The sequence below is a fragment of the Anomaloglossus baeobatrachus genome, chromosome 10 (assembly GCF_048569485.1).
Source record: "Anomaloglossus baeobatrachus isolate aAnoBae1 chromosome 10, aAnoBae1.hap1, whole genome shotgun sequence".
Classification (NCBI taxonomy): domain Eukaryota; kingdom Metazoa; phylum Chordata; class Amphibia; order Anura; family Aromobatidae; genus Anomaloglossus; species Anomaloglossus baeobatrachus.
This window is the reverse complement of record NC_134362.1, coordinates 170,116,375-170,142,958: the sequence shown is the minus strand read 5'-3', so window position 1 is coordinate 170,142,958 and position 26,584 is coordinate 170,116,375. Positions and strand designations below refer to the sequence as shown.

General features: G+C 51.5%; 1 protein-coding gene across 1 annotated transcript in view; it reads left to right on the top strand.

Annotated features, from left to right (window-relative positions):
• Window positions 1-607: 607 nt before the first annotated feature.
• NUP93 (nucleoporin 93) overlaps window positions 608-26,584 on the top strand; it is a 124,188-nt gene continuing 98,211 nt past the window's right edge. Inside the window, exons 1-4 of the mRNA XM_075326897.1 lie at window positions 608-662; window positions 2,820-3,009; window positions 3,417-3,534; window positions 21,704-21,766. Of these exons, the coding sequence (XP_075183012.1) occupies window positions 608-662; window positions 2,820-3,009; window positions 3,417-3,534; window positions 21,704-21,766 (426 nt within the window). The remainder of the gene's footprint in view (window positions 663-2,819; window positions 3,010-3,416; window positions 3,535-21,703; window positions 21,767-26,584) is intronic.

Sequence of the window (26,584 nt, the reverse complement as noted above, 5' to 3'; positions counted from 1 at the left end):
ACCTAGTCCCCGGGAATTACGCTGGTCCCCACCGCTGACCCAGAGAGGCCACCAAATATTGAGGATTCACATTTCTCGTCTGTCCATTCACTTTGCTAATTGATAAAGTATTAACACCTCTGTATTTGTCGGTTTTCTTACTTTGCAGCATTTTTCACACCTGCCTAAAACGTTTGCACAGCCCTGTAGGCTGCTGAGACTAGAACGGCATTATGCTGGGACATGTAGTACTACAGATGTGGTATTGTCACAGAAATCACATATGTATATAGTATGGTGTGCTGGGACTTGTGGTACCACACAAACCAGCAGTGGAGGTAGCACAAGGGCAGTGAGGTCAGGTGCTGACATGAAGCGTGCCTGCCGCATATCTTCTGCGCATGCGCACAGCAAATTCGGGACCGACCGCATTTACAGGGAACCGCCTTTTATGTCAACTTACAAAAGAGCCCGGATGGATGTGGAAAGTCCCACAATACCTCATACATCCAAACAACCGTTTATAACGGTCACAATAGCGATCTGGTGCTCGCTAAACACCTTTCAGTTAAACAATGTTATTGTTAATAAAGTTGTTTGAATCGCAATGCATTCTGGGAAGGGACTCATGGACCAATCAGAGAGTAGCGGCTTTAGAGCGGGAGGCGCACAGCGGAGAAGAGGTACGGGAATCGCGGGCCCCGCTCCGGGAGTTGTGGGGACTCTGGAGGGGGTGTTTTATGGCAAGATACAGCGGGAGCGGAGTGTTAGTGACGTGTATAGGCGGGGCCGGGTGTAGGGAATATATAGTACTGGCAGCAGTCACGTGTTCGGGGTCCCTTCTATGTGCAACCAATCACATCACTTGTCTTATGTAACAGGTAGCCTGGAAACAGTAAGCCTCCACCTGATTGGTTGCTATGCATTTTCCCTTTCTTTTCATTGGTTGATTTCCAAATAGGCTCCTATTCCCAGCACTAGAGGCCATACTGTCCCCTTGCTATTCCGGTGAGGCGGCTGCCACATTCTGGTATAGGAAGTCTTTATTGAAATGAATGGGAGTTTTGTCGTCTTGCCTCCTTGTTTACTTTCCGCAGTTCTGTTTATTGCAATGGTCTACGATGGAAAAACGTAAGAAGTGGGGTCTTCATTGCTGGTCAGCCCCTATTAATGGCCCAGAGTGAGGCATAACTTAAAAAAAAACACCTTAAATTTCCTTTCAGACCTTCATTACCGTGTCCTCCACCGGTCTCGTGACCTAAACGCCATCATGTGACCACTGATCGGCTGCTGCATTCTCCATTGTGTCCTACTTGTCGGAAAAGGAACTGGAAAGACAAATGGCGCAAATAGGGTCTTAGCCTAATATGTCGGATAAGAAAAAAAGTGGAATTACTCACCTGGAGGGGATGTGAGACAGTCACCACCACTATAACAGCATGTAGGTAACTGCAGAGGCAGTACTCATAGACAGATATCGCAATGTGGAAGTGAAAGGGTTAAAAAAAACCCGTTCTGCCATGAAGAGATGGATCAATCTAGGATGCCTGGACAGTGATTTATTGTTCTACATGTTTCGGAGGAAAAAAAATCTCCTTCAGGCACAGATGATAGATGTCCATCATCTACGTGTTTCGGAGAAAAAAAATCTCCTTCAGGAACAGAGCACAGATGTCCATCCTCTACACATTTTTGAGAAAAGGAATCTCCCTGAGAAAAATTACAGATGTACATCCTCTACGCGTTTCAGAGAAAAAAAAATCTCCATCAGGAACAGGTCACAGATGTCCATCCTCTATGCGTTTCGGAGAAAAATCTCCTTCAGGAACAGGTCACAGATGTCCATCCTCTATGCATTTCGGAGAAAAAAATCTCCCACTGAAAGAGATCACTGATTTACATTCACTGTGGGTTTCGGAGAGCAATATCTCCTTCAGGAACAGATCACAGATGTACATCCTCTGCGTGTTTCAGAGAAAAAAAAATCTTCAGGAACAGATCACTGATTTAGATTCTCTTCGCGTTTCAGAGGAAAAATCTCCTTCAGGGACAGATCACAGATCTACATCCTCTACGCGTTTCGGAGAAAAAAGAATCTCCCTCAGAAACAAGTCAAAGATGTACATCATGATTTATTGTTCTACGCATTTCTGAGAAAAAATGTCACTCAGGAACCCATCAAACATCTGTGATCTGTTCCTGAAGATTTATTTTTTTTTCTCCGAAACTCGTAGAACAGAGATTGCTGTCCAGGCATCCTCGACTGATCTATCTCTTCACGGCAGTGCGGTTTGTAACTCTTTCACCTCCACATTGCAATAATTATGTCCTAATAGAAGAAACACTTCTCTGCCGCTCAGTTGTGATTGTGAAGGCTGCAGCAGATCAGTGGTCACATGATGATGTTTAAGTCGTGAGACCGACGGGGGTCATTGGACTGAGAGTAGAGGCGCTACGCCACTCCAAAAAGGGACAAATAGATTTTATTTTAAAGAGGTTGTCCACTAGTTTAACACTGATTTCCTAACCTTAGGGGAGGTCATCGGTGTCTGCTCGGTGGGGGTGCGACACTCGGCGCTGCCGCCAATCAGCTGATCACGGTGTCGGCAGCAGCAGGAGGAGCCCGAAAATGTGCAGTTAAACTGCACAACAGTCAACTCTATAGTAGCCTTGACTGGATACTGCACCTCCACCCCCCAGTCAGATCAGTTTGGATGGATGTGCAGTACCCAGCCGTGGCCACTATGGAGTTGACTACTAAATTGTAAGCACGTTTTTCCTACGTTGTATGGTTTCTCTTCTATGTTTGAATACATTCGATCCCTTGTCTTTTGACACAGCCGTCCCCAAGATGGATATCGAGGGGTTTGGAGAGCTGCTGCAGCAGGCGGAGCAGTTGGCGGCAGAGACCGAGGGGGTCACAGAATTGCCTCATGTAGAAAGAAATCTTCAGGAGATCCAGCAGGCGGGAGAGCGACTCCGCTCCCGGACCATGACCCGCACCTCACAGGAGTCCGCCAATGTGAAAGCGTAAGTGATGATTTTCAATAACTAATTATACACCAAGGACATTTATTAATTTTACACGATTTCTTGTGCTTTAAGTATTAAAGGATGTATTTACTATTTACACTGGTGCTGGGAAAGTCTCCGGCGCTGTTGTCTCTGCCTCTGCTGTTGCTTCCGGGGCCCCTCATTAAGCTCATGCATATTCACTGCACTCACCGCGGACCCAGATGTAACAGCAGCGCAGGAGACAGATGAGTATACCAGCTTGTGCTTGTCCGTATGTTATCTGGATGTCACATGGATAGCAAAGGGACAGCACACGGAACACACACACACCTTCACCACGGACCATGCAAATAGTTTGCAGGTATGTGTGAAAGCGACTTAACGCAGGTTTTTTTTGTTTTTTTTTATTGCCCACCCTATAGGTCTGTGTTGTTGGGTTCTAAAGGATTGGACATATCTCACATATCCCAGAGACTGGAGAGTCTGAGCGCTGCCACTACATTTGAGCCTCTTGAGCCAGTAAAGGACACAGATATACAGGTGAGTGCATAAAAAGGGAATGCTGCCTCCAATGTGACAACGCAATGGCATTTTTGTGACATTGTACTGGTACCGTAAATGGCTCCTGGGCTTTCAGACAGCTGGATCTCATTTGATTGATAATGTGATAAATAAATAAAGTGCTTTGCATTAAGTTAATAATTATGTTGCTTGTCCTTTAAAAATTCCTTCTAAGTGTTGGCTGCTAGCAGTGGCGTAACTAGAATCCTTTTGGGTCCCAGTGTAAAATTCAGACAATGGCCCCCAATACCATGTTTGCCAGATATACGGTCCCCTTTAATAATGGCCCCATCAAGTTACAATGGTCCCCGTCCTGTAATGATGATCTCCATCCCGGGACCTTTCTGGAATAATGTCAACCAAACTAACCCCATTCCAGTAATAATGTCCCCCATCCTGGGACCCTTCCACTAATAATGTCCTCCTGTCTTGAGCCCCCTTCCTATATTATTTCCCCCATCCAGTAGTAATGGCTTCTGTCATATAATGTCCCTCATCCTGAACCCCATTCCAGTAATATTGTTCCCCCATCCTGGGCCCCATTCCGGTAATATTGCTCCCCCATCCTGGGCCCCATTCCAGTAATATTGTTCCCCATCCTGGGCCCCATTCCAGTAATATTGTTCCCCCATCCTGGGCCCCATTCCAGTAATATTGTTCCCCCATCCTGGGCCCCATTCCAGTATTATTGTCCCCCATCCTGGCCCCATTCCAGTAATATTGTTCCCCCATCCTGGGCTCCATTCCAGTAATATTGTTCCCCATCCTGGCCCCATTCCAGTAATATTGTTCCCCCATCCTGGCCCCATTCCAGTAATATTGTTCCCCCATCCTGGGCCCTATTCCAGTAATATTGTTCCCCCATCCTGGGCCCTATTCCAGTAATATTGTTCCCCCATTCCAGTAATATTGTTCCCCCATCCTGGGCCCTATTCCAGTAATATTGTTCCCCCATCCTGGGCCCTATTCCAGTAATATTGTTCCCCCATCCTGGGCCCTATTCCAGTAATATTGTTCCCCCATCCTGGGCCCTATTCCAGTAATATTGTTCCCCCATCCTGGGCCCCATTCCTGTAATATTGTTCCCCCATCCTGGGCCCTATTCCAGTAATATTGTTCCCCCATCCTGGGCCCCATTCCTGTAATATTGTTCCCCCATCCTGGGCCCTATTACAGTAATATTGTTCCCCCATCCTGGGCCCCCATTCCTGTAATATTGTTCCCCCATCCTGGGCCTCCATTCCTGTAATAATGACCTCTTGTCTTGTGCCCCTTCCTGTAATTGTTTGCCCCATCCAGTAACAATGGCCCTTGTCCTATAATGATGTTTCCAATCCCAGGACCTTGCTGTAATAATGTTCCCCATCCCAGTCCTATTCCCGTAATAATGTCCTCTTATCTTGGGCCCCTTCCTGTAATAATCTCCCCTGTATTGTTACTCTCCTCTAACACATATGTAAAAAACCAAACTATTCTTAGGCTATGTGCGCACGTTGCGTTCTCTGCAGTGCGGAAAAGAACGCACCCTCTGGCAGACTGGACACTGCGTTTATAAAATAAAATGCATTTTGGATGCTTTTTCCATGCGTTTTGCATGCGTTTTGGATGCATTTTTGACAGTTCGTTCACCCGGCAATTCAGCTCTGCTACATGCCGGCTGACAGCACACACAGACAGAGTCGCGTGATGAGAATGAACTCGGGTGAACTGCACCCGACTTCATTGTCATACTGCAGCTCTGTCTGTGTGTGGCGTCCCGATTATCATCTTCACCTCACACATCCCGACATTACCGCCGACATTCCCGCACACATCCCGACATTCCCGCACACATCCCGACATTCCCGCACACATCCCGACATTCCCGCACACATCCCGACATTCCCGCACACATCCCAACATTCCCGCACACATCCCGACATTACCGCCGACATTCCCGCACACATCCCGACATTCCCGCACACATCCCGACATTCCCGCACACATCCCGACATTCCCGCACACATCCCGACATTCCCGCACACATCCCAACATTCCCGCACACATCCTGATATTACCGCTGACATCCCCGCACACAACCCGACATCCCCGCACATACCCTTACATCCCCGCACACATCCTGACATTACCGCCTGTGACGACATGGACTCTCATGGGTTAAAGTTTCTTAACATTCAGCCAGACGGGATGATAGATTGTTTATAGACGGGGGATAAGTCCCTCATTGTTTTTACAAGACTCTTTTGGACTCATGTAATTGTGTTGGCCACTGAAAGCCAGACGTATTGTTTCTCCAGACTTTTCCAATAATCATTGTATTGTAGTTGTGTATTGCTAATGTAATTACCTTAGTAGCCATTGTCTAGTCTGTGACTTGCAGACTTCATGTAGATATCCTCAGTCTTTCTGTAGACATCATTTGGATGAACATTGTACATGCAGCTTGAGATTCATCCAATGGGAGAGGCGATCTTGTCCAACCAATCGATGAGGACGCAGTGTATCTAAGTGGAAGGCTAAGCCACCAGGTGGTTGATGGATCCAGTCTAAGCTCTTTGGAGCTGACTAGAGGATCAGGATATCTTATGGCTTCAATCTAGGGACTCCGGTTCCGGTTGGAGACCATATCCACAGCCTAGGGATTTCGACTCCGGCTGCCAGGATTATAACATCAAACCAGAACTACCTAAGGAGGACACTCAGGTTGGGACAGTTCAGTCACCTGGTACAGACTTTGCAGACCTCAGCCAGCTTCCTAAATCTGGCATTATTCCTTTCTCGGTGGGTGCCTGCCAAAAGCGGGGTGCTGCTGGATTGGAGTAAGTAGCCCTGGAACCTCTGAGGCATGGACATTCTAAATCCCTGGTGAGCCAGCGGAAGGGTGAGACTCTGTTGCCTGTTACATTTGTGTGTTTTGCTGGTTATGTGCCGTTAATTGTTTGGGGATCCAATAAAGTCTAATTATTGTGGTTCCCTCACCCTGTGTTGTCTGAGTAGTGTTACGCCCACGGTTAAGGAGGCCGGCGTTCAGTTGGGATGAGCCCTGAGCCACGCTGTCTTTCTAAAGGCGGCGAGTTTTAGTGGACGAGAGCACCCACTGAGCCCCGTGTCTCCACACCGCCCACATCCAGACATTCCCGCACACATTGTCATACCGCAGCTCTGTCTGTGTGTGGCGTCCCGATTATCATCTTCACCGCACACATCCCGACATTACCGCCGACTTCCCCGCACACGACCCGACATTCCCGCAGACATCCTGATATTACCGCCGACATCCCCGCACACATCCCGATATTACCGTCTACATCCTGATATTACCGCCGACATCCCCGCACACATCCCGACATTACCGCCTACATCCCCGCACACATCCCGACATCCCCGCACACATCCTGACATCCCCGCATACATCCCGACATTACCGCACACATCCCGACATTACCGCCGACATCCCCGCACACATCCTGACATTACCGCCGACATCCCCGCACACATCCCGACATTACTGCCGACATCCCCGCACACATCCCGACACTACAGCCCTCATCATCACCGCACACACACCAACATTACCTCAGTGACGTCCCTGCTGACAGCGCGATTCACTTCAGTTGCTGCGTGGAGCTCACAGGAGCGGCGGTGTTCTACGGCCGCTCCTGTCCGCTTCATGTAGCAGAGCTGGATGCGTCGCGGGACCTTGGGATTACGCCGGACCTGGAGGGGTATTTGGGGATTTTAATAAAGTGGTGAAAGAGGGTGTTTTTTTGTATTTCATTCCAAATAAATGATTTTTCTTTATCGTTCCTTTGGGAGACCCAGACCATGGGTGTTTAGCTTCTGCCTCCGGAGGACACACAAAGTACTACACTTAAAAGTGTAGCTCCTCCCTCTGAGCTTATACACCCCCTGGAGAGCCAGTCCCAGCCAGTTTATCGCTTTGTGTTCAGGAGGCATACATCCACACATGCATTCTCATATGATTTTTTGCTTTTTGGAAAGAGATTGAAGAAATGCGGGTCCACGTGTGGACTCCCGGTATGTCCCTTCTCACCCCACTGTGTCGGCGGTGTTGCTAAGGTTGATTTCCAAGGCTGGAGCCTTACATGCTGTGCTCCTTCACCATTCCTCCTGCGCTCTGGCTTGAAGTGGGAGCCAGCACGGTCTCCATGCCTGGCAGGAGACCGGTCTCCATCCACAGCCCCTTGAGGATTCTGTTCCACCGGAGCACTCATCCCCAGGGACCTGGCCCTGCGTCTCAGCAGCTAAGTACCTGAGACGTTTATGTGGGGGGGTCCCTGTTCTTTATTGTATGGGGAGAGTATGCTGAATGTGTTTATTTTGACATTTCCGGCGGGTTCTCTAGCTTTCGCCCGAGAACCGCGCCGATGGTGCCTGCGCGTCGGCCTCGCCACTTAAATTTAGGCCCCGGCTTCGCCGGAGGCCTAGTTTCGTTTTCCTGCCCTTGCATGTCACTCATGCAGAGGGACAGGCACGGCTCCTCCCGGCGGCCGTTCTGCACAGGGGAGGGACACTCCCCACTGCTGGGGCGTCCCTCCTCCCCTGCAGGTCTCTATAGCCCTCCAGTTCCCGCTCTCCTATAGGAACGCCCCCTAGTCCCGCCCCCTCTCTTCGCTCCGGCGGCCATTTCTCAGGCAGAGTTCACTCTGCGCTGGGACATCCTGCACTCTGCATCTCTGCTGAGGTGCTGTGCATTGGGGGACCGGGCTTCGGGATCTGGAGGGCACACAACACCGCGCCCAGCGGTCTGGTAAGCCACAGCCGGTCTCCGGTTGTGGACCTCTGTATATTCTCCCTGGGGTTCATTCTCTGCAAAGCCCCCACTCCAGCAGCATGTCTCACACAAGGAGCAAGGCTCCAAAGCTTTATTCTATATGCTCTGCATGTAAGCTCCTGCTGCCTGAGCCGAGCATTTATCCACATTGTGATGGTTGCTCTAACTTGGCGGTGCCACAGCCTGGAGTCTCACCCCCAGTGGTCTCTCAGGCTGCTGCTGCACCTGTGGCTGAACCCCCGGCCTGGGTAGAGTCCTTTTCTAGGTCCATATCCCAGTCATTTGCTGAGTCCATGGGACTTTTGTCCAGGACTTTGATGAATATGCATCAGCCCTCCTCACAGGGTGCCTCTAATACTCTTGACAAAGGATTCCTATCCTCTGACCTCCGTCCATCAGAGCTCACAGAGGATTCATCATCTGGTCCCAGACCCCGTCCTTCTAAGAGAAGGCGCAGGGTTTCCTCCCCCTCCTCATCCCACGGCTCTGTCTCAAGAGCTGACTCGCAAGATGAGGAGGATGCCCTTACGGGGGGCTCGGAGGCTATGCATCCCATCGATTTCTCTGAGGGTGACTCAGATCTTAGTGACTTGATTGCTTCTATTAATTCTGTACTGGATCTCAATCCGCCAGTGTCAGAGGAGCAACTCTCTTTGGCAGAAAAGCATCAGTTTACCTCGCCTAAGAGAGTAAAGAGTGTGTTCTTTAACCACTCCAGTTTTCAGACCGCTGTGACCAAACCCAAGGCCTGCCCTGACAAACGCTTTCCAAAGCGTGGTTCTGATGACCGGTTTCCATTTCCACCTGAGGTGGTCAAGGAGTGGTCTCACTCCCCAAAGGTAGACCCTCCGGTATCTAGGCTCTCAGCCTGGACCGTTGTGTCGGTGGCTGACGGCACCTCACTTAAGGATTCCACTGACCGTCAGATTGACCTTCTGGCCAAATCTGTGTATGAAGCTGCGGGGGCCGCGTTTTCCCTGACTTTTGCAGCAGTGTGGGCTCTCAAAGCCATCTCTGCTTCTCTAGAGGAGATGCATTCCCTCACCAAGGAATCTATGCCTGAGATGTTTGCCTTAACTGCTCAGGCTTCAGCTTTTTCATCTTATGCCATGTCTGCCATGCTAGAGGCTGCTCACCGCACTGCGGTGGCTTCAGCTAATTCTCTTGTTATCCGCAGGATCTTGTGGCTTCGAGAGTGGAAGGCAGATGCTTCTTCCAAGAAGTTTCTTGCTGGGCTCCCTTTTGCTGGTTCCCGGCTGTTTGGTGAACAGCTGGATGAAATTATTAAGGAAGCTACTGGCGGGAAGAGTACTTCCATGCCACAAACCAAGACCAAGAAACCCGCCCCGGGTAGGAATCAATCGAGGTTTCGTTCCTTTCGTTCCTCCAACTGGTCATCCTCTAAGCCTTCCGCCTCGTCCGCTAACTTAGCTAAGGATCAGAAATCCAACTGGCGCCCAAAAGCGCGTCCACAGAAGACCACAGGAGGTTCTGCCACTAAGGCAGCCTCCTCATGACTCTCTGCCCGCTCCAGCAACGTCCTTAGTCGGTGGCAGGCTCTCCCACTTTGGCGACGCTTGGTTAAAGCAAGTCTCCGATCAGTGGGTGAGAGATATCATCTCCCACGGCTACAGGATAGAATTCTCTTCCAGCCCGCCAAACAGATTTTTTTCTCTCAACTCCCCCCTGCTCCAAGGCCGCTGCCTTCTCGCAGGCCGTGGCATCCTTGCAGGCAAACGGAGTGATTGTACCAGTTCCCGCTCGGGAACGGTTCAGAGGTTTTTACTCAAACCTCTTCCTAGTTCCCAAAAAGGACGGTACCTTCCGGCCCATCCTGGATCTCAAGCTTCTCAACAAGCATGTTCAGGTGCGGCATTTTCGCATGGAGTCTCTGCGATCAGTCATTGCCTCTATGACCCAGGGGGATTTCCTGGTGTCCATCGACATCAGAGATGCCTATCTACATGTGCCCATCGCAGTTTCACATCAGCGTTGGTTACGTTTTGCAATAGGAGAGGATCATTTCCAATTTGTGGCTCTCCTCTTCGGGTTAGTCACGGCCCCTCGGGTATTCACCAAGGTCATGGCGGCAGTGATTGCGGTCCTGCACCTCCAGGGGTTCTCAGTGCTTCCTTATCTGGACGACCTTCTGGTCAAGGGTCCATCCAGCGCAGACTGTCAGCGGAGTGTCTCGCTCACTCTCGCCACTCTAGCCCAATTCGGGTGGCTTGTCATTCTTCCCAAATCCACTCTGACTCCAACCCAGAGTCTCACGTACCTAGGGATGCAGTTCGAGACTTTGCCGGCACTTGTGAAGTTGCCCTTAATCAAACAGCAGTCTCTCCAGCTAGCGGTGCGCTCTCTCCTGAGGCCCCGCCGTTATACCCTCAGGCGCCTGATGCAGGTGCTGGGTCAAATGGTGGCGTCCATGGAGGCTGTTCCCTTTGCCCAGTTCCATCTGCGCCCTCTGCAGCTGGACATTCTCCGCTGTTGGGACAAGCGGCCTTCCTCCTTACACAGGTTAGTGGCTCTGTCGCCACGGACCAGGAGCTCTCTTCAGTGGTGGCTTCGGCCCCTCTCCCTGTCCCAAGGACGCTCCTTCCTGACCCCGTCCTGGGTGATTCTCACCACGGATGCCAGCCTATCCGGCTGGGGAGCGGTATATCTCCACCACAGAGCACAGGGCACTTGGACTCCGTCCGAGTCAGCCCTTTCAATCAATGTGCTGGAAACCAGAGCTGTGCTTCTAGCTCTCCTAGCTTTTCACCACCTGTTGGCGGGCAAGCACATCCGAGTCCAGTCAGACAACGCGACAGCGGTTGCCTACATCAATCACCAAGGCGGGACACGCAGCTGCCTGGCAATGATGGAGGTACAACGCATCCTTCAATGGGCGGAGGACTCCAAGTCCACCATATCCGCAGTCCACATCCCAGGCGTGGAAAACTGGGAGGCAGATTATCTCAGCCGTCAATCCGTGGACGGTGGCGAGTGGTCCCTGCACCCGGCAGTGTTTCAGTCAATCTGCCGCAAATGGGGCACTCCGGACGTGGACCTAATGGCATCCCGTCACAACAACAAAGTTCCCGTTTACGTGGCTCGCTCCCACGATCCTCAGGCCTTCACCGCGGATGCTCTGGTTCAAGACTGGTCCCAGTTTCGTCTGTCCTACGTGTTTCCCCCTCTAGCTCTCTTGCCCAGAGTCCTGCGCAAGATCAGAATGGAGGGCCGTCGAGTCATCCTCATTGCACCGGACTGGCCCAGGCGAGCTTGGTATCCGGACCTGCTCCAACTGTCCGTAGAGATGCCGTGGCATCTTCCGGACCGTCCAGACCTACTCTCGCAAGCTCCGTTTTTCCGCCCGAATTCTGTGGCACTCAATTTGACGGTGTGGCTCTTGAGTCCTGGATTTTGACGGCTTCTGGTATTCCTCCTGAAGTCATCTCCACTATGACTCGGGCCCGTAAGTCTTCTTCCGCCAAGATCTATCACAGGACTTGGAAAATTTTCCTGTCCTGGTGTCGCTCTTCCGGCCATCCTCCTTGGCCATTCTCTTTGCCGACCCTTCTGTCTTTTTTACAGTCCGGTCTGCAGCTAGGACTGTCCCTCAACTCTCTCAAGGGACAAGTCTCAGCTCTATCAGTGCTGTTCCAGCGGCGTCTCGCCCGGCTGGCTCAGGTCCGCACCTTCATGCAAGGCGCGTCTCACATCATTCCGCCTTATCGGTGGCCCTTGGATCCCTGGGACCTTAACTTGGTCCTCACGGTATTGCAGAAAGCCCCTTTTGAGCCCCTTAGGGAGGTTTCTTTGTATCGTCTTTCTCAAAGGGTGGCCTTTCTAGTTGCCATAACTTCTCTCAGGAGAGTCTCTGATTTGGCTGCGCTCTCCTCGGAGTCACCTTTTTTTGGTTTTTCACCGGGACAAGGTGGTTCTCCGTCCGACTCCGGACTTTCTTCCTAAGGTGGTCTCTCCCTTCCACCTTAACCAGGACATTTCCTTGCCTTCCTTCTGTCCGGCCCCTGTTCATCGCTTTGAAAAAGCGCTGCATACTCTAGATCTGGTGCGTGCTCTCCGGATTTATGTGTCTCGCACCGCTGCGCTTAGGCGGTGCACCTCTCTTTTTGTGCTAACCACAGGGCGGCGCAAGGGTCTCCCTGCTTCTAAGCCGACCTTGGCCCGTTGGATTAGATCGACCATTTCGGACGCCTACCAGAGTACTCAGGTGCCTCCCCCGCCGGGGATCAAAGCACACTCGACCAGAGCTGTCGGTGCCTCTTGGGCTTTTAGGCACCAGGCTACGGCTCAACAAGTCTGTCAGGCTGCCACTTGGAATAGCCTGCATACCTTTTCGAAGCACTACCAAGTGCATGCTCATGCTTCGGCAGATGCGAGCTTGGGCAGACGTATCCTTCAGGCGGATGTCGCCCACTTGTGAAGTTAGGCTCCGCCTACTTCTTAGTTTTTTCTGTTTATTCCCACCCAGGGACTGCTTTTGGAACGTCCCATGGTCTGGGTCTCCCAAAGGAACGATAAAGAAAAAGAGAATTTTGTTTACTTACCGTAAATTCTTTTTCTTATAGCTCCGTATTGGGAGACCCAGCTCTCTCCCTGTTGCCCGTTGGCAATTTTCTTGTTCCGTGTGTTATCACCGGCTGTTGTCAAGACAGAGTCTCCGGTTTTTCCGGCTCTTGCTCTGTTCTACTTGTGGGTGGCTATTCTCCTTCAGCTTTTGCACTAAACTGGCTGGGACTGGCTCACCAGGGGGTGTATAAGCTCAGAGGGAGGAGCTACACTTTTAAGTGTAGTACTTTGTGTGTCCTCCGGAGGCAGAAGCTAAAGACCCATGGTCTGGGTCTCCCAATACGGAACTATAAGAAAAAGAATTTACGGTAAGTAAACAAAATTCTCTTTTCTTTGTTGCTCCATTGGGAGACCCAGACAATTGGGTGTATAGCTTCTGCCTCCGGAGGCCACACAAAGTATTACACTTTAAAAAGTGTAACCCCTCCCCTCTGCCTATACACCCTCCCGTGCATCACGGGCCCATCAGTTTTATGCTTTGTGTTGAAGGAGGCTGACATTCACACAATGCTCCACATTTTAGTCAGCAGCAGCTGCTGATTATATCGGATGGAAGAAAAGAGGGCCCCTAACAGGGCCCCCGGCATGCTCCCTTCTCACCCCACTGAGTCGGCGGTGTTGTTAAGGTTGAGGTACCCATTGCGGGTACAGAGGCTGGAGCCCACATGCCGTTTTCCTTCCCCATCCCTTAGGGGCTCTGGGTGAAGTGGGATCCTAACCGGTCATCCAGCCACTGGGACCGGGCTCCCTCCGCAGCCCCAGGGGGAATCTGCCGGACAGGAGACTGAGTATCGTCAGGGACATGGCCCTGCATCTACAGGTACTCTGTGTCCCCTTTGGGACGGTGCAGGAAGCACCTTGGCCTCAGACGCTGCAGCGACTGCGGTGTGTTTTTTTTTGACCGGGACTACCGCGCCGACCGTGCCTGTTTGCCGGCCGCGGTTTTTACTTTAGTCCCCGGCTTTTGCGGCCTAGTGTATTAAACTCCCGCCACTGGGCCTGCCAGTCAGGGGGAAGGGCGGGACGGTCGGTATGACGCCGACGGTGAGGGCTGGAGCACACTTCGCTGTCCTCCTCCCCCCTCACTGTTCACTATGGGGCGCAGATTCCCGCACTTTTGTGGTTCCGCCCTCGGCTCCCTCCTCCCCTCGGAACGCCGGCAGCCATTGTTATATGGCTCTCAGTATGATTCTGCCGGTGGAGAATCTCAGAATGTGCTCTGCAGCTAATGGGAGAGGGGGTTCCTAACTGGTCGCCATGCACTGGGACCGGGCTCCATCCGCAGCCCCTGGGGGATTCTGACGGACAGGAGACTGGACATCATCAGGGACAGATTATACTTTTTGACATACACGCCACCATCATGAAATTACCAAATTATATTCCATATATACTATATTAGTGGTGCGTGGCTATACTGACCTTGGATAAATCGCATAGTATACACACAACAAACAAGAAAAAAAAGCGATCAGACATCCAATACAACTTAATATATATTTTTTATTATTTGTGCAAGTGCATGGCATGGGAATAAGCATAAACAGAGGGCATCCAGCGGTGGTGTTAAACAATTACAATAATGCAACTATTGCTGACAAGACCACTGGTGGTGGAGAGTATCCGGGGAACCCAGCAGACAATGATCGCAATATCCATATTAAATCCCCTACCATGGGGTATAGTACACATATAACTGTCCAGGGTTTCCACAGAACCACCACACCATCAGATGGCCAAACAAGTCATAGTACACATACCGAAATGTATATACAGCCCACCATAACACCATAGAACACTCACCAAGGCCCCCCACCCGACGGACGTCAGTTTCGGCAGATGCCTGCGTCAGGGGTGCCCTGGAGACAGGACATCATCAGGGACAGAGCCCTGCATCCATAAGGTACTCTGTGTCTCCTTTGGGGGACGCTGCATACAGCACCTGGGTTACAAACGCCGCAGCGGTTGCTGTGTGGTTTGTGAGACCGGGACTACCGCGCCGACCGCGCCTGTTTGCCGGCCGCGTTTTTAACTTTAGTCCCCGGCTCTTGCGGCCTAGTACCATATACTCCCGGGCCTGCCAGTCAGGGGTAACTACGGGACGGCCGACGGGACGTCGGCAGTGAGGGCTGGAGCATACTTGGTATCCTCCTCCCCCCTCACTGTGCACTGTGGGGCACCAGTTTCCCAATCGGGTGCAGGCCCCCCTTGGGTGCCGAAGTGTGTATATATATATATATATATATATATATATATATTTATATGGTATATGATTTCACTGTTCGGCAGCACTATTTGTTTTTGGCTATATACCCTCGCTGATTACTAAGAGGTGACAACAGCAGGTCGTCCGCAAACAGTAAGGGTGCCAGGGCACAGGCTTTCTTTGCAACCTGTACCTCTTGTGCGGCTATATTGCCGGCAGGTTCCACCTATCATTGCAAATGAATGGCCCCTGGGGCACTCACTCAGCCGGAGCCTCCGGCACTGGTGGGACCCTCGGCTCAGGTGGTACCACCGGTTTCCACTGCACAGATGGCAGGGACAGAGTTTGCACGTTTGACTGAACAACTCTCTGAGTCGCTTTCACATTCCATGGCCCAGTCTATGAACAGAGGGGCTGCTAAGATACTGGAAGCTTTGCAGTCCAGACCGGTAACACAGGGCCAGGGCGCTGTGAGTTCATCGCTCCCAGGCCCCTCTGGGTCGGTACAACAAGGGGCTCCTGGGGTAACACCCAGATCCCACGGTGAGAACTCCGACACGGACCGCGGCCTCAGACAGGCTAACCGGGCTCGCTGGGAACCTTCCACGACTTCATCACGCTGTTCGGGGTCTCAGCTTGAGGACTCTCGGGAGAATGAAGCGGAGGTCGCAGCTCAGGGCTCTGAACCTGACGTTGCTCTCAATCTGGAACACCTGAAGGGGACGCCATAGTAAATGACCTTATAGCGTCCATCAACCAGGTGCTAGACCTCTCTTCCCCATTTTCTCCTATGGAGGAGTCGGCTTCACAGCGGGAGAAACACCAGTTTAGGTTTCCCAAATGTACACGGAGTGCGTTTTTTCGATCACTCTAACTCCAGAGAGGCTGTCCAGAAGCACAGAACTTTCCGGACAAGCGCTTTACTAAGCGCCTTAATGACACACGTTCCCCTTTCCCCCCCTGACGTAGTTAAGGGTTGGGCTCAGTGTCACAAGGTGGATCCTCCAGTCTCCAGACTGGCGGCTAGATCCGTAGTATTAGTGGCAGATGGTTCATCTCTCATGGATGCCACTGACAGGCAAATAAAGCTTATGATGAAATCCATCTATGAAGCCATAGGCGCATCTTTTGCTCCGGCCTTCGCAGCCGTGAGGGCACTCCAAGCTATCTCAGCTTCTCTGGCTGAGATTAATGCGGTCGTCGGCCGCCCCAAACCGCATCCTCGGTCGGTGGCAGGCTCTCCCGCTTTTGCGACGCCTGGTGGCCACATTTCCAAGACCGATGGGTGAGAGACATTCTGTCTCACGGTTACAGGATAGAGTTCAGCTCTCGTCCTCCGACTCGTTTTTTTCAGAACATCTCCGCCCCCCGAACGGACCGTTGCGCTTTTTCAGGCGGTGGACACTCTGAAAACAGAAGGAGTGGTGATCCCCGTTCCCCTTCAGGAACGCGGTCGCGGTTTTTACTCCAATCTGTTCGTGGTGCCAAAAAAGGATGGCTCATTCCGTCCCGTTTTGGACCTCAAATTGCTCAACAAACATGTGACAACCAGGCGGTTTCGCATGGAATTCCTCCGATCTGTCATCGCTTCAATGTCCCAAGGAGACTTCCTTGCATCAATCGACATCAAAGATGCCTATCTCCATGGCAGATCGCTCAAGAGCATCAACGCTTCCTGCGTTTCGCCATCGGGGACGAACACCTTCAGTTTGTGGCACTGCCTTTCGGCCTGGCGACAGACCCACAGGTCTTCACCAAGGTCATGGCATCCGTCGTAGCGATCCTACACTCTCATGGCCACTCGGTGATCCCTTACCCAGACGATCTCCTAGTCAAGGCACCCTCACGGGTGGCTTGTCAACACAGTCTGACCGTTGCTCTGGAGACTCTCCAGAGGTTCGGGTGGATCATCAATTTTCCAAAGTCAAATTGGTCTCCGACCCAGTCACTGACGTACCTCGGGATGGAGTTTCATACTCTCTCAGCGATGGTCAAGCTACCGCTGGACAAACAGCGGTCGCTGCAGACAGGGGTGCAATCCCTTCTTCGGGCCCAGTCGCACCCCTTGAGGCGCCTCATGTACTTCCTGGGGAAGATGGTGGCAGCAATGGAGGCAGTTCCATTTGCGTAATTTCATCTGCGTCCTCTCCAATGGGACATTCTCCGCAAATGGGACAAGAGGCCGACGTCCTTAGACAGGAACGTCTCTCTTTCTCTGGAAGCCAAGACCTCACTTCAGTGGTGGCTTCTCCCCACTTCTCTGTCAAAAGGAAAATCCTTTCTGCCCCCATCCTGGGCTGTGGTCACGACGGACGCGAGCCTGTCAGGATGGGGAGCGGTTTTTCTCCATCACAAGGCTCAGGGAACCTGGACTCCGACAGAGTCCTCCCTTCAGATCAATGTTCTGGAGATAAGGGCAGTGTATCTAGCCCTCAAGGCGTTCCATCGGTGGCTCGAGGGCAGGCAGATCCGCATACAGTCGGACAACGCCACGGCGGTTGCGTACATCAACCACCAGGGCGGCACTCGCATCGTCAAGCCTTCCAAGAAGTCCGGCGGATTCGGCTGTGGGCGGAGGCCACAGCCTCCACCATCTCCGCGGTTCACATTCCGGGCGTAGAAAACTGGGAAGCAGACTTCCTCAGTCGCCAGGGCATGGACGCGGGGGAATGGTCTCTCCACCCGGACGTGTTTCAAGAGATCTGTTGCCGCTGGGGACCGCCGGACGTCGATCTCATGGCGTCTCGGCACAACAACAAGGTCCCGGCATTCATGGCACGGTCTCAGGACCACAGAGCTCTGGCGGCGCTCGCCTTAGTTCAGGATTGGTCGCAGTTTCAACTGCCTTATGTATTCCCTCCTCTGGCAATGCTGCCCAGAGTGTTGCGCAAGATCAGGTCCGACTGCCGCCGCGCCATTCTCGTCGCTCCAGATGGGCTGATGCGGTCGTGGTACCCGGATCTGTGGCATCTCACGGTGGGGCAACCGTGGGCGCTCCCAAACCGACCAGACTTGCTATCTCAAGGGCCTTTTTTCCATCTGAATTCTGCGGCCCTCAACCTGACTATGTGGCCATTGAGTCCTGGCTCTTAGCGTCCTCAGGGTTGTCTCAAGATGTCATTGCCACTATGAGACAGGCCAGGAAACCAACGTCCGCCAAGATCTATTACAGATCTTGGAGGATCTTCTTAGCCTGGTGCTCTGAGAGGGGGTTTACCCCCTGGCCGTTTGCCTTAACCAGGTTTCTTTCCTTCCTTCAATCGGGATTGGACAAGGGTTGGTTTCGGCTCTCTGAAAGGTCAAGTCTCGGCGCTTTCCGTGTTTTTTCAAAAGCGTCTAGCCAGGCTTCCGCAGGTCCGCACGTTCCTGCAGGGAGTTTGCCACATAGTCCCACCTTACAACCGTCCGCTGGAACCCTGGGATCTCAACATGGTTCTACGGGCTCTTCAAAAAACCACCTTTTGAACCGCTGCGGGATGTCTCTCTATCATGTCTTTCGCAGAAGGTGGCATTTCTAGTGGCGGTTACTTCACTCCGTAGAGTGTCAGAGCTTGCAGCGCTGTCATGCAAAGGCCCTTTCCTGGTATTTCACCAGGATAAGGTGGTTCTGCGTCCGGTCCCGGACTTTCTCCCTAAGGTGGTGTCCACTTTTCATCTCAATCAGGATATCTCCTTACCTTCATTTTGCCCTCATCCAATTCACCAATATGAAAAGGATTTGCATTTGTTAGATCTAGTGAGAGCACTCCGGATCTACGTGTCTCGCACGGCGCCAATGCGTCGCTTTGATGCGCTCTTTGTCCTTGTCGCTGGCCAGCGTAAGGGGTCGCAGGCTTCCAAGTCAACCTTGGCTCGGTGGATCAAGGAACCGATTTTTGAAGTTTGCCGTTCTTCTGGGCTTCCGATTCCTTCAGGGCTGAAAGCCCATTCTACCAGAGCCGTGGGTGCGTCCTGGGCATTGCGGCACCAGGCTACGGCTCAGCAGGTGTGTCAGGCGGCTACCTGGTCGAGTCTGCACACTTTCACGAAACACTATCAGGTGCATACCTATGCTTCGGCAGATGCCAGCCTAGGTAGGCGAGTCCTTCAGGCGGCGGTTGCCCACCTGTAAGAGGGGGCCGTTGTTTCGGCTCTTTTTATCGAGGTATTCTTTTACCCACCCAGGGACTGCTTTTGGACGTCCCAATTGTCTGGGTCTCCCAATGGAGCGACAAAGAAGAAGGGAATTTTGTTTACTTACCGTAAATTCCTTTTCTTCTAGCTCCTATTGGGAGACCCAGCACCCGCCCCTGTTCCCTTCGGGCTGTTTGTTCTTTTGTGTACACATGTTGTTCATGTTGAATTGTTCTTTTGTTTCATGGTTTCAGTTCTCCGAACATCCTTCGGATTGAATTTACCTTAGACCAATTTATAAGTTTCCTCCTTCCTGCTTTGGCACCAAAACTAATGGGCCCGTGATGCACGGGAGGGTGTATAGGCAGAGGGGAGGGGTTACACTTTTTAAAGTGTAATACTTTGTGTGGCCTCCGGAGGCAGTAGCTATACACCCAATTGTCTGGGTCTCCCAATAGGAGCTAGAAGAAAAGGAATTTACGGTAAGTAAACAAAATTCCCTTCTTTTCGGGTGTATGTGTTTTTTTTTTAGTTTCACTTACATGTTAATTATGGAAGGTATCTCGGGGAGACGCCTGTCATGATTAACCTAGGACTTAGTGGCAGCTATGGGCTGCTGCCATTAACCCCTTATTACCCCGATTGCCACCGCACCAGGGCAATTCGGGATGAGCCGGGTAAAGTCCTGGGACTGTCGCATGTAATGGATGCGGCAATTCCGGGCGGCTCCTGGCTGATATTGTTAGGCTGGGGGGCTCCCCATAACATGGCGCTCCCCATCCTGAGAATACCAGCCTTCAGCCGTGTGGATTTACCCTGGCTGGTATCAAAATTGGTGGGGACCACATGTCGTTTTTTTTTAATTATTTATTTTACTGCACGATATAGACCCGCCCACCTGCGGCTGTGATTGGTTGCAGTGAGACACCTGTCACTCAGCGTGGGGGGGTGTCTGACTGCAACCAATCATAGGCGCCGGTGGGCGGGGAAAGCAGGGAATACGAGATTGAATAATGAGCGGCTGGCATTTTCAAAAGCGGAAAAGCCGCCGGAGCAGTGTGACAGCCGTGCAGCGCCGCGCTGGTGATCGGGGATCAGTGAGTATGAGAGAGAGGGAGAGACTGACCGACGGACAGAGAGAGGGACAGACAAACAGAGCGACCAACTGACAGAGAAATAGACCGACAGACAGAGAGGGAGATTCACCGACATCCACAGACAGAAATTGACCGACATCACAGAGACTGAAAAGACCTGCGTTTTGCTTGTCAAAAAAGCATGCAGAACGCAACAAAAATGCAGTCCAAGTGCATTTTGGTTGCGTTTTGACCCACATCATTGATTTCAATGGGTGGAGAACGCAGCTACAACGCACAAAAGAAGTGACATGCTTTTTTTTTTTTTTTTTTTTTTTCCGCAGCGATTTTGGGCATCCAAAACACTGCCTTTACAAACGCAGCGTGTGCATTGAATTTTCGGCTTTCTCATAGACTTTTGCTGGGGAAGCTGAACGCATGCAGTTACGCTGCAGTTCAAAACGCAGCTTTTCCGCGGAAAAAACGCAACGTGCGCACATAGCCTTATCTGTCTTTTGTTTCCGGTGCGGCATCCTCTTGCCTCTATATAGCTTTCATTGTGGAACAGGCGGTACATAAGTGATGCCATGACATGCCCACCTACGTAATCTGCCAGCCTCTGATTGGCTGACGGCCTGCAGTGCAGAGAGCTTATAAGTCTGCACCGCCATACATTTCAGTGGAGTGTGCGACGTGGACGCACATGCAGATAAAAACGGCGCTGGTGTCCACAATCACAAAGTTGTCACGCCACTGGCCACTAGTTATGTCTTTCTTCTTTAACTTGCTGCCTGTTGTCTGGTGTTATCTCTAGCAGCAGAGACTTATTACAAGAAGCGGGGGGTGAGGGAGTCTCAATTTTACAGACCTAACGGAGTCACAGACCTTAAGTTCAGGGCAGGCAAGCCATTGGATATTGACGAGCAAAGCATGCTGGGAAGCGAGGGGAAGAAAGTTCCAGCCACTAAAGTGCTGGAAGAATGCTGAGGAAGAGAAATTGCCCAATGATGACAAGTCACAAAGCCTGTGATTCAGGGTAGTTCCTGACAGCCTAGTCCTCATGAACGCTGTCGCTGAAGTTTGAGTGTAGACTCCTTGTTGTTTAGAGAACACTCATTGAAAGTAGGGATTGTAGGGATCACTCCCTTCACAGTAGGTGATGATCACAGCTCTTCTTCTCATTCCTCTTCAATAAAAGTCCAGATTACAGGTCACTTATGGTCCATGTAGCATCTCTAAAGGCTGGTAACAGCAGCACAGGTAAGACGGCCGCCCCCATAATGATGTACAGAAAGAAAAATAGTCTATAACAAAAAAAAAGAATAGATTTGGGGTTTTTTTTGTTAGTAATAACTTGATGTATTCTTTTATTTGTAGGGTTTTTTGAAAAATGAGAAGGATAATGGTCTGTTATCAGCTATTGATGAATCGAGAAGGAGGGTGAGTAAATGTCAACGTTTCAACCATAAATATGTCTGTTTTTATCCCTTTACTGACATATGGCGTACATTTACTTCATATGTTGTCTCACTGACTCTTGATGTGGGCTCACAAGCCGAGCCTGCGTCTTTCCTGGCAGATGGCTGAATTATTCAGCAATCAGCTACCTCAGAGGAGCCCATGAATGTTAATCTGTTAAATGCCGCTGTCAATCTTTACAGCGTGCCGTCATGAGTGGACGTGATTGCAGGGCGCCGATGGTAGTGTACTGAAGACCGACGTGCCTGTCATGACGGTAGACCTGTGAAGGCCAGCCACCCGGCGTTCACAGGAGACCATTTATTTTTGCTATATACAGCATACTATTCCATTGCTGTGTATAAGGGGACTAATGAATGCAGTGAACAGGTTAAAAAAAAAAAAGCTATGGGAAGGAAAAATGGAAATTGATTGTGGTGGGAAGGGGGTTGTCCTTTTAAAACATACCAGTAAAGCTACTTTATTATTTGGGTCTTGTGTACTACTGCTTGGACCCTTCACATTATGGTACTTCATTAAATGTAATAATATATATATATTTATTTAAAATTTTATATATATAATATAATTTTTTTTATTTATTTGTTTAAATATAAATTACTTACGGTAATCATTATTTTAAATATATTATTTACATTATTTTAAATATAAATTATATATATATATATATATTATTACATGTAATCAAGTCCCGCAATGTGAAGGGTCCAAGCAGTAGTACACAAGACCCAAATAATAAAGTAGCTTTACTGTTATGTTTTAAAAGGACAACCCCCTTCCCACCACAATCAATTTCCATTTTTCCTTGCCATAGCTATTTTCTTCGGCGCTCCATTGGGAGACCCAGACGATTGGGTGTATAGCACTGCCTCCGGAGGCCACACAAAGCAATTACACTAAAAAGTGTAAGGCCCCTCCCCTTCTGGCTATACACCCCCAGTGGGATCACTGGCTCACCAGTTTTCTGCTTTGTGCGAAGGAGGTCAGACATCCACGCATAGCTCCACTGTTTAGTCAGCAGTAGCTGCTGACTATATCGGATGGAAGAAAAGAGGGCCCATATGGGGCCCCCAGCATGCTCCCTTCTTACCCCACTTGTGGTTTGTAAGGTTGAGGTACCCATTGCGGGTACGGAGGCTGGAGCCCACATGCTGTTTTCCTTCCCCATCCCCCTGAGGGGCTCTGAGGAAGTGGGATCTTACCGGCCACCAAGCCCTGAGGCCGGGCTCCATCCACAGACCCATAGAACCTGCTGGATGTGGAGCGGGAGTGCCGTTCAGGGACAAGGCCCTGCAACTTTCAGGTACTCTGTGTCCCCGTATGGCAGGCCACGCACACCCCAGGCTTGCTGGGTGTGCTAGTGCGCCGGGGACTGTAGCGCTGTGCGCTGGGCTTATAGTCCCCGCAGATTACTGGGGGACTTTATGTGTGTGGATCGCCGCGCCGACCGCCCCTGGAGCGGCGGCGCAGCTGCGACTTGTAGTGCGCCGGGGACGCGCCGACCGCGCTTTTACGGCGGCGGCGCTTCTAACTTTAGTCCCCGGTCTTCTGCGGCCTAGCTCCGCTTCGTTAACGCCCCCCACCCTGTCAATCAGGGTAGGGGAGAGACGTTGTTCAATCGGCAGCGCCGAGGGCTGGAGCACGATTTACATGCTCCAGCCCTCTCACTGAGCACAGTAGGACACAGGCTTCGCACTTTTTCTCTGTGCACGCCCTAGGCCCGCCCCCAGGCTTGCAGCTCCCCAGGACGCCGGCAGCCATTATACACATGCAGTCTGGCTGGAGAACGGACGCAGGCTCTGGGGGACCCAGGCTAGGGGTTTCTGGCGACCACACACCCGCGCTAAGCGGGCGGTAAGCAGCACATACGTGCGGCCCCACTAGTGCCACAGTGTTATATTTTTCGCTGTACCAGATATATTTATATACTGCACTGTAAGGTCGCTTCTTGGCTGTACACCCTATATTGCTTTGAGGAGACAACAGCATGTCATCCGCAAAACGCAAGGGTGCCAAGGCACGGGCTGTATACACGGCTTGTACAGCATGTGGGGCTAATCTACCAGCAGGCTCCAACGACTCTCATTGTGTGCAATGTTCAGTCCCAGTGGCACTTCGTCAGCCAGAGCCTATTGTGGTGGTAGCCCAGGCAGAGACGCCTGTGAACCCTGCCCCGGTGACTGGGACAGAATTTGCAGTCTTTGCTGATAAAATGTCTGTGACTATGACAAAAATCCTGGAGACCTTGCAGTCCAGGCCAGTTGCTCAGACCATAGACACTGCTGTGTCTATGTTCCCCGGTCCCCCTCAGTTGGAACTAATCCGTACTTCAAGGGGGTCCCAGGCATCACAGGCTGAGGGCTCTGACTCCGATGACAGTCCCAGTCCGCCTAAGCGAGCTCGCTGGGAGAGACCCTCCACGTCATCACGCGGATCAGGGTCTCAGCGAGAAGGGTCCCTATATGATGGTTCAGAGGTGGGTGATCAGGAGTCTTGTCCTGACGCCGCACTCAATTTGGATACGCCAGATGGTGACGCCATGGTAAATGACCTTATAGCGGCCATCAATAGGCTGTTGGATATTTCTCCCCCAGCCCCTTCTGCAGAGGAGGCAGCTGCACAGCAGGAGAAATTCCATTTCCTGTATCCCAAGCGTAAATTGAGTACTTTTCTGGACCACTCTGACTTCAGAGAATCCATCCAGAAACACAATACTTATCCGGACAAGCGTTTTTCTAAACGCCTTAAGGATACACGTTATCCTTTTCCCCCTGACGTGGTCAAACGCTGGACCCAGTGTCCAAAAGTGGACCCTCCAATATCCAGGCTTGCAGCTAGATCCATAGTTGCAGTGGAGGATGGGGCTTCACTTAAAGATGCCAATGACAGACAGATGGACCTTTGGTTGAAATCTGTCTATGAAGCTATCGGCGCGTCGTTTGCTCCAGCATTCGCGGCCGTGTGGGCGCTCCAAGCTATTTCAGCTGGTCTGGCACAGGTGGACTCTCTCATACGTCCAGCAGTGCCGCAAGTGGCGTCCCTAACTACGCAAATGTCTGCGTTTGCGACCTACGCTATCAATGCGGTACTGGACTCTACGAGCCGTACCTCAATGGCATCCGCCAACTCTGTAGTTTTGCGCAGGGCCTTGTGGTTAAAGGAATGGAAAGCAGATTCTGCTTCTAAAAAATGTTTAACCAGCTTGCCATTATCTGGAGACAGACTGTTTGGTGAGCAATTGGCGGAAATCATTAAACAGTCCAAAGGTAAGGACTCCTCCTTACCCCAGCCCAGATCAAGCAAACCTCCACAGAGGAAGTGGCAGTCAAAGTTTCGGTCCTTTCGAGGCTCGGGCAAGCCCCAATTCTCCTCGTCCAAAGGGACTCAGAAAGAGCAAAGGAGCTCTGATTCCTGGCGGGCTCACTCACGCCCCAAGAAAGCAACCGGAGGTACCGCTTCCAAGGCGGCTGCCTCATGACTTTCGGCCGCCTCCCTCCGCATCCTCGGTCGGTGGCAGGCTCTCCCGCTTTTGCGACATTTGGCTGCCACAGGTCAAAGACCGGTGGGTAACAGACATTTTGTCTCACGGGTACAGGATAGAGTTCAGTTCTCGGCCTCCGCCTCGGTTCTTCAGAACTTCCCCACATCCCGACCGAGCAGATGCCCTTCTGCAGGCGGTGACTTCTCTAAGAGCAGATGGAGTGGTGGTCCCTGTTCCTCTTCAGGAACAAGGTCAAGGTTTTTACTCCAATCTCTTTGTGGTGCCAAAAAAGGACGGCTCATTCCGTCCTGTTCTGGACCTAAAACTGCTCAACAAGCATGTGAACGCCAGGCGGTTCCGGATGGAATCCCTCCGCTCAGTCATTGCCTCAATGTCTCAAGGAGATTTCCTAGCATCAATAGACATCAAGGATGCTTATCTCCACGTGCCGATTGCTACAGAGCACCAACGCTTTCTACGCTTCGTGATAGGAGACGACCATCTTCAGTTCGTAGCTCTGCCATTTGGTCTCGCGACAGCCCCACGGGTGTTCACCAAGATCATGGCGGCAGTGGTAGCAGTCTTGCACTCTCAGGGACACTCTGTGATCCCTTACTTGGACGATCTACTGGTCAAGGCACCCTCTCAAGAGGCATGCCAACTCAGCTTGACTGTTGCACTGGAGACTCTCCAGACGTTCGGGTGGATCATCAACTTCTCAAAGTCAAATCTGTCACCGACCCAGTCACTAACGTATCTTGGCATGGAGTTTCATACTCTCTCAGCGATAGTGAAGCTTCCGCTGGACAAGCAGCGGTCTCTACAGACTGGGGTGCAGGCTCTCCTTCAAGATCAGTCGCACTCCTTAAGACGCCTCATGCACTTCCTCGGGAAGATGGTGGCGGCAATGGAGGCGGTTCCGTTTGCGCAGTTTCATCTGCGCCCACTTCAATTGGACATTCTCCGCCAATGGGACGGGAAGTCAAAATCCCTGGACAGGAAAGTCTCCCTTTCCCAGACGGCCAAGGACTCTCTGCAGTGGTGGCTTCTTCCCACCTCATTATCACAGGGAAGATCCTTCCTACCACCGTCTTGGGCGGTGGTCACGACAGACGCGAGTCTGTCAGGGTGGGGAGCAGTTTTTCTCCACCACAGGGCTCAGGGTACGTGGACTCAGCAGGAGTCCACCCTTCAGATCAATGTTCTGGAAATCAGAGCAGTGTATCTTGCCCTACTAGCCTTCCAGCAGTGGCTGGAAGGAAAGCAGATCCGAATTCAGTCGGACAACTCCACAGCGG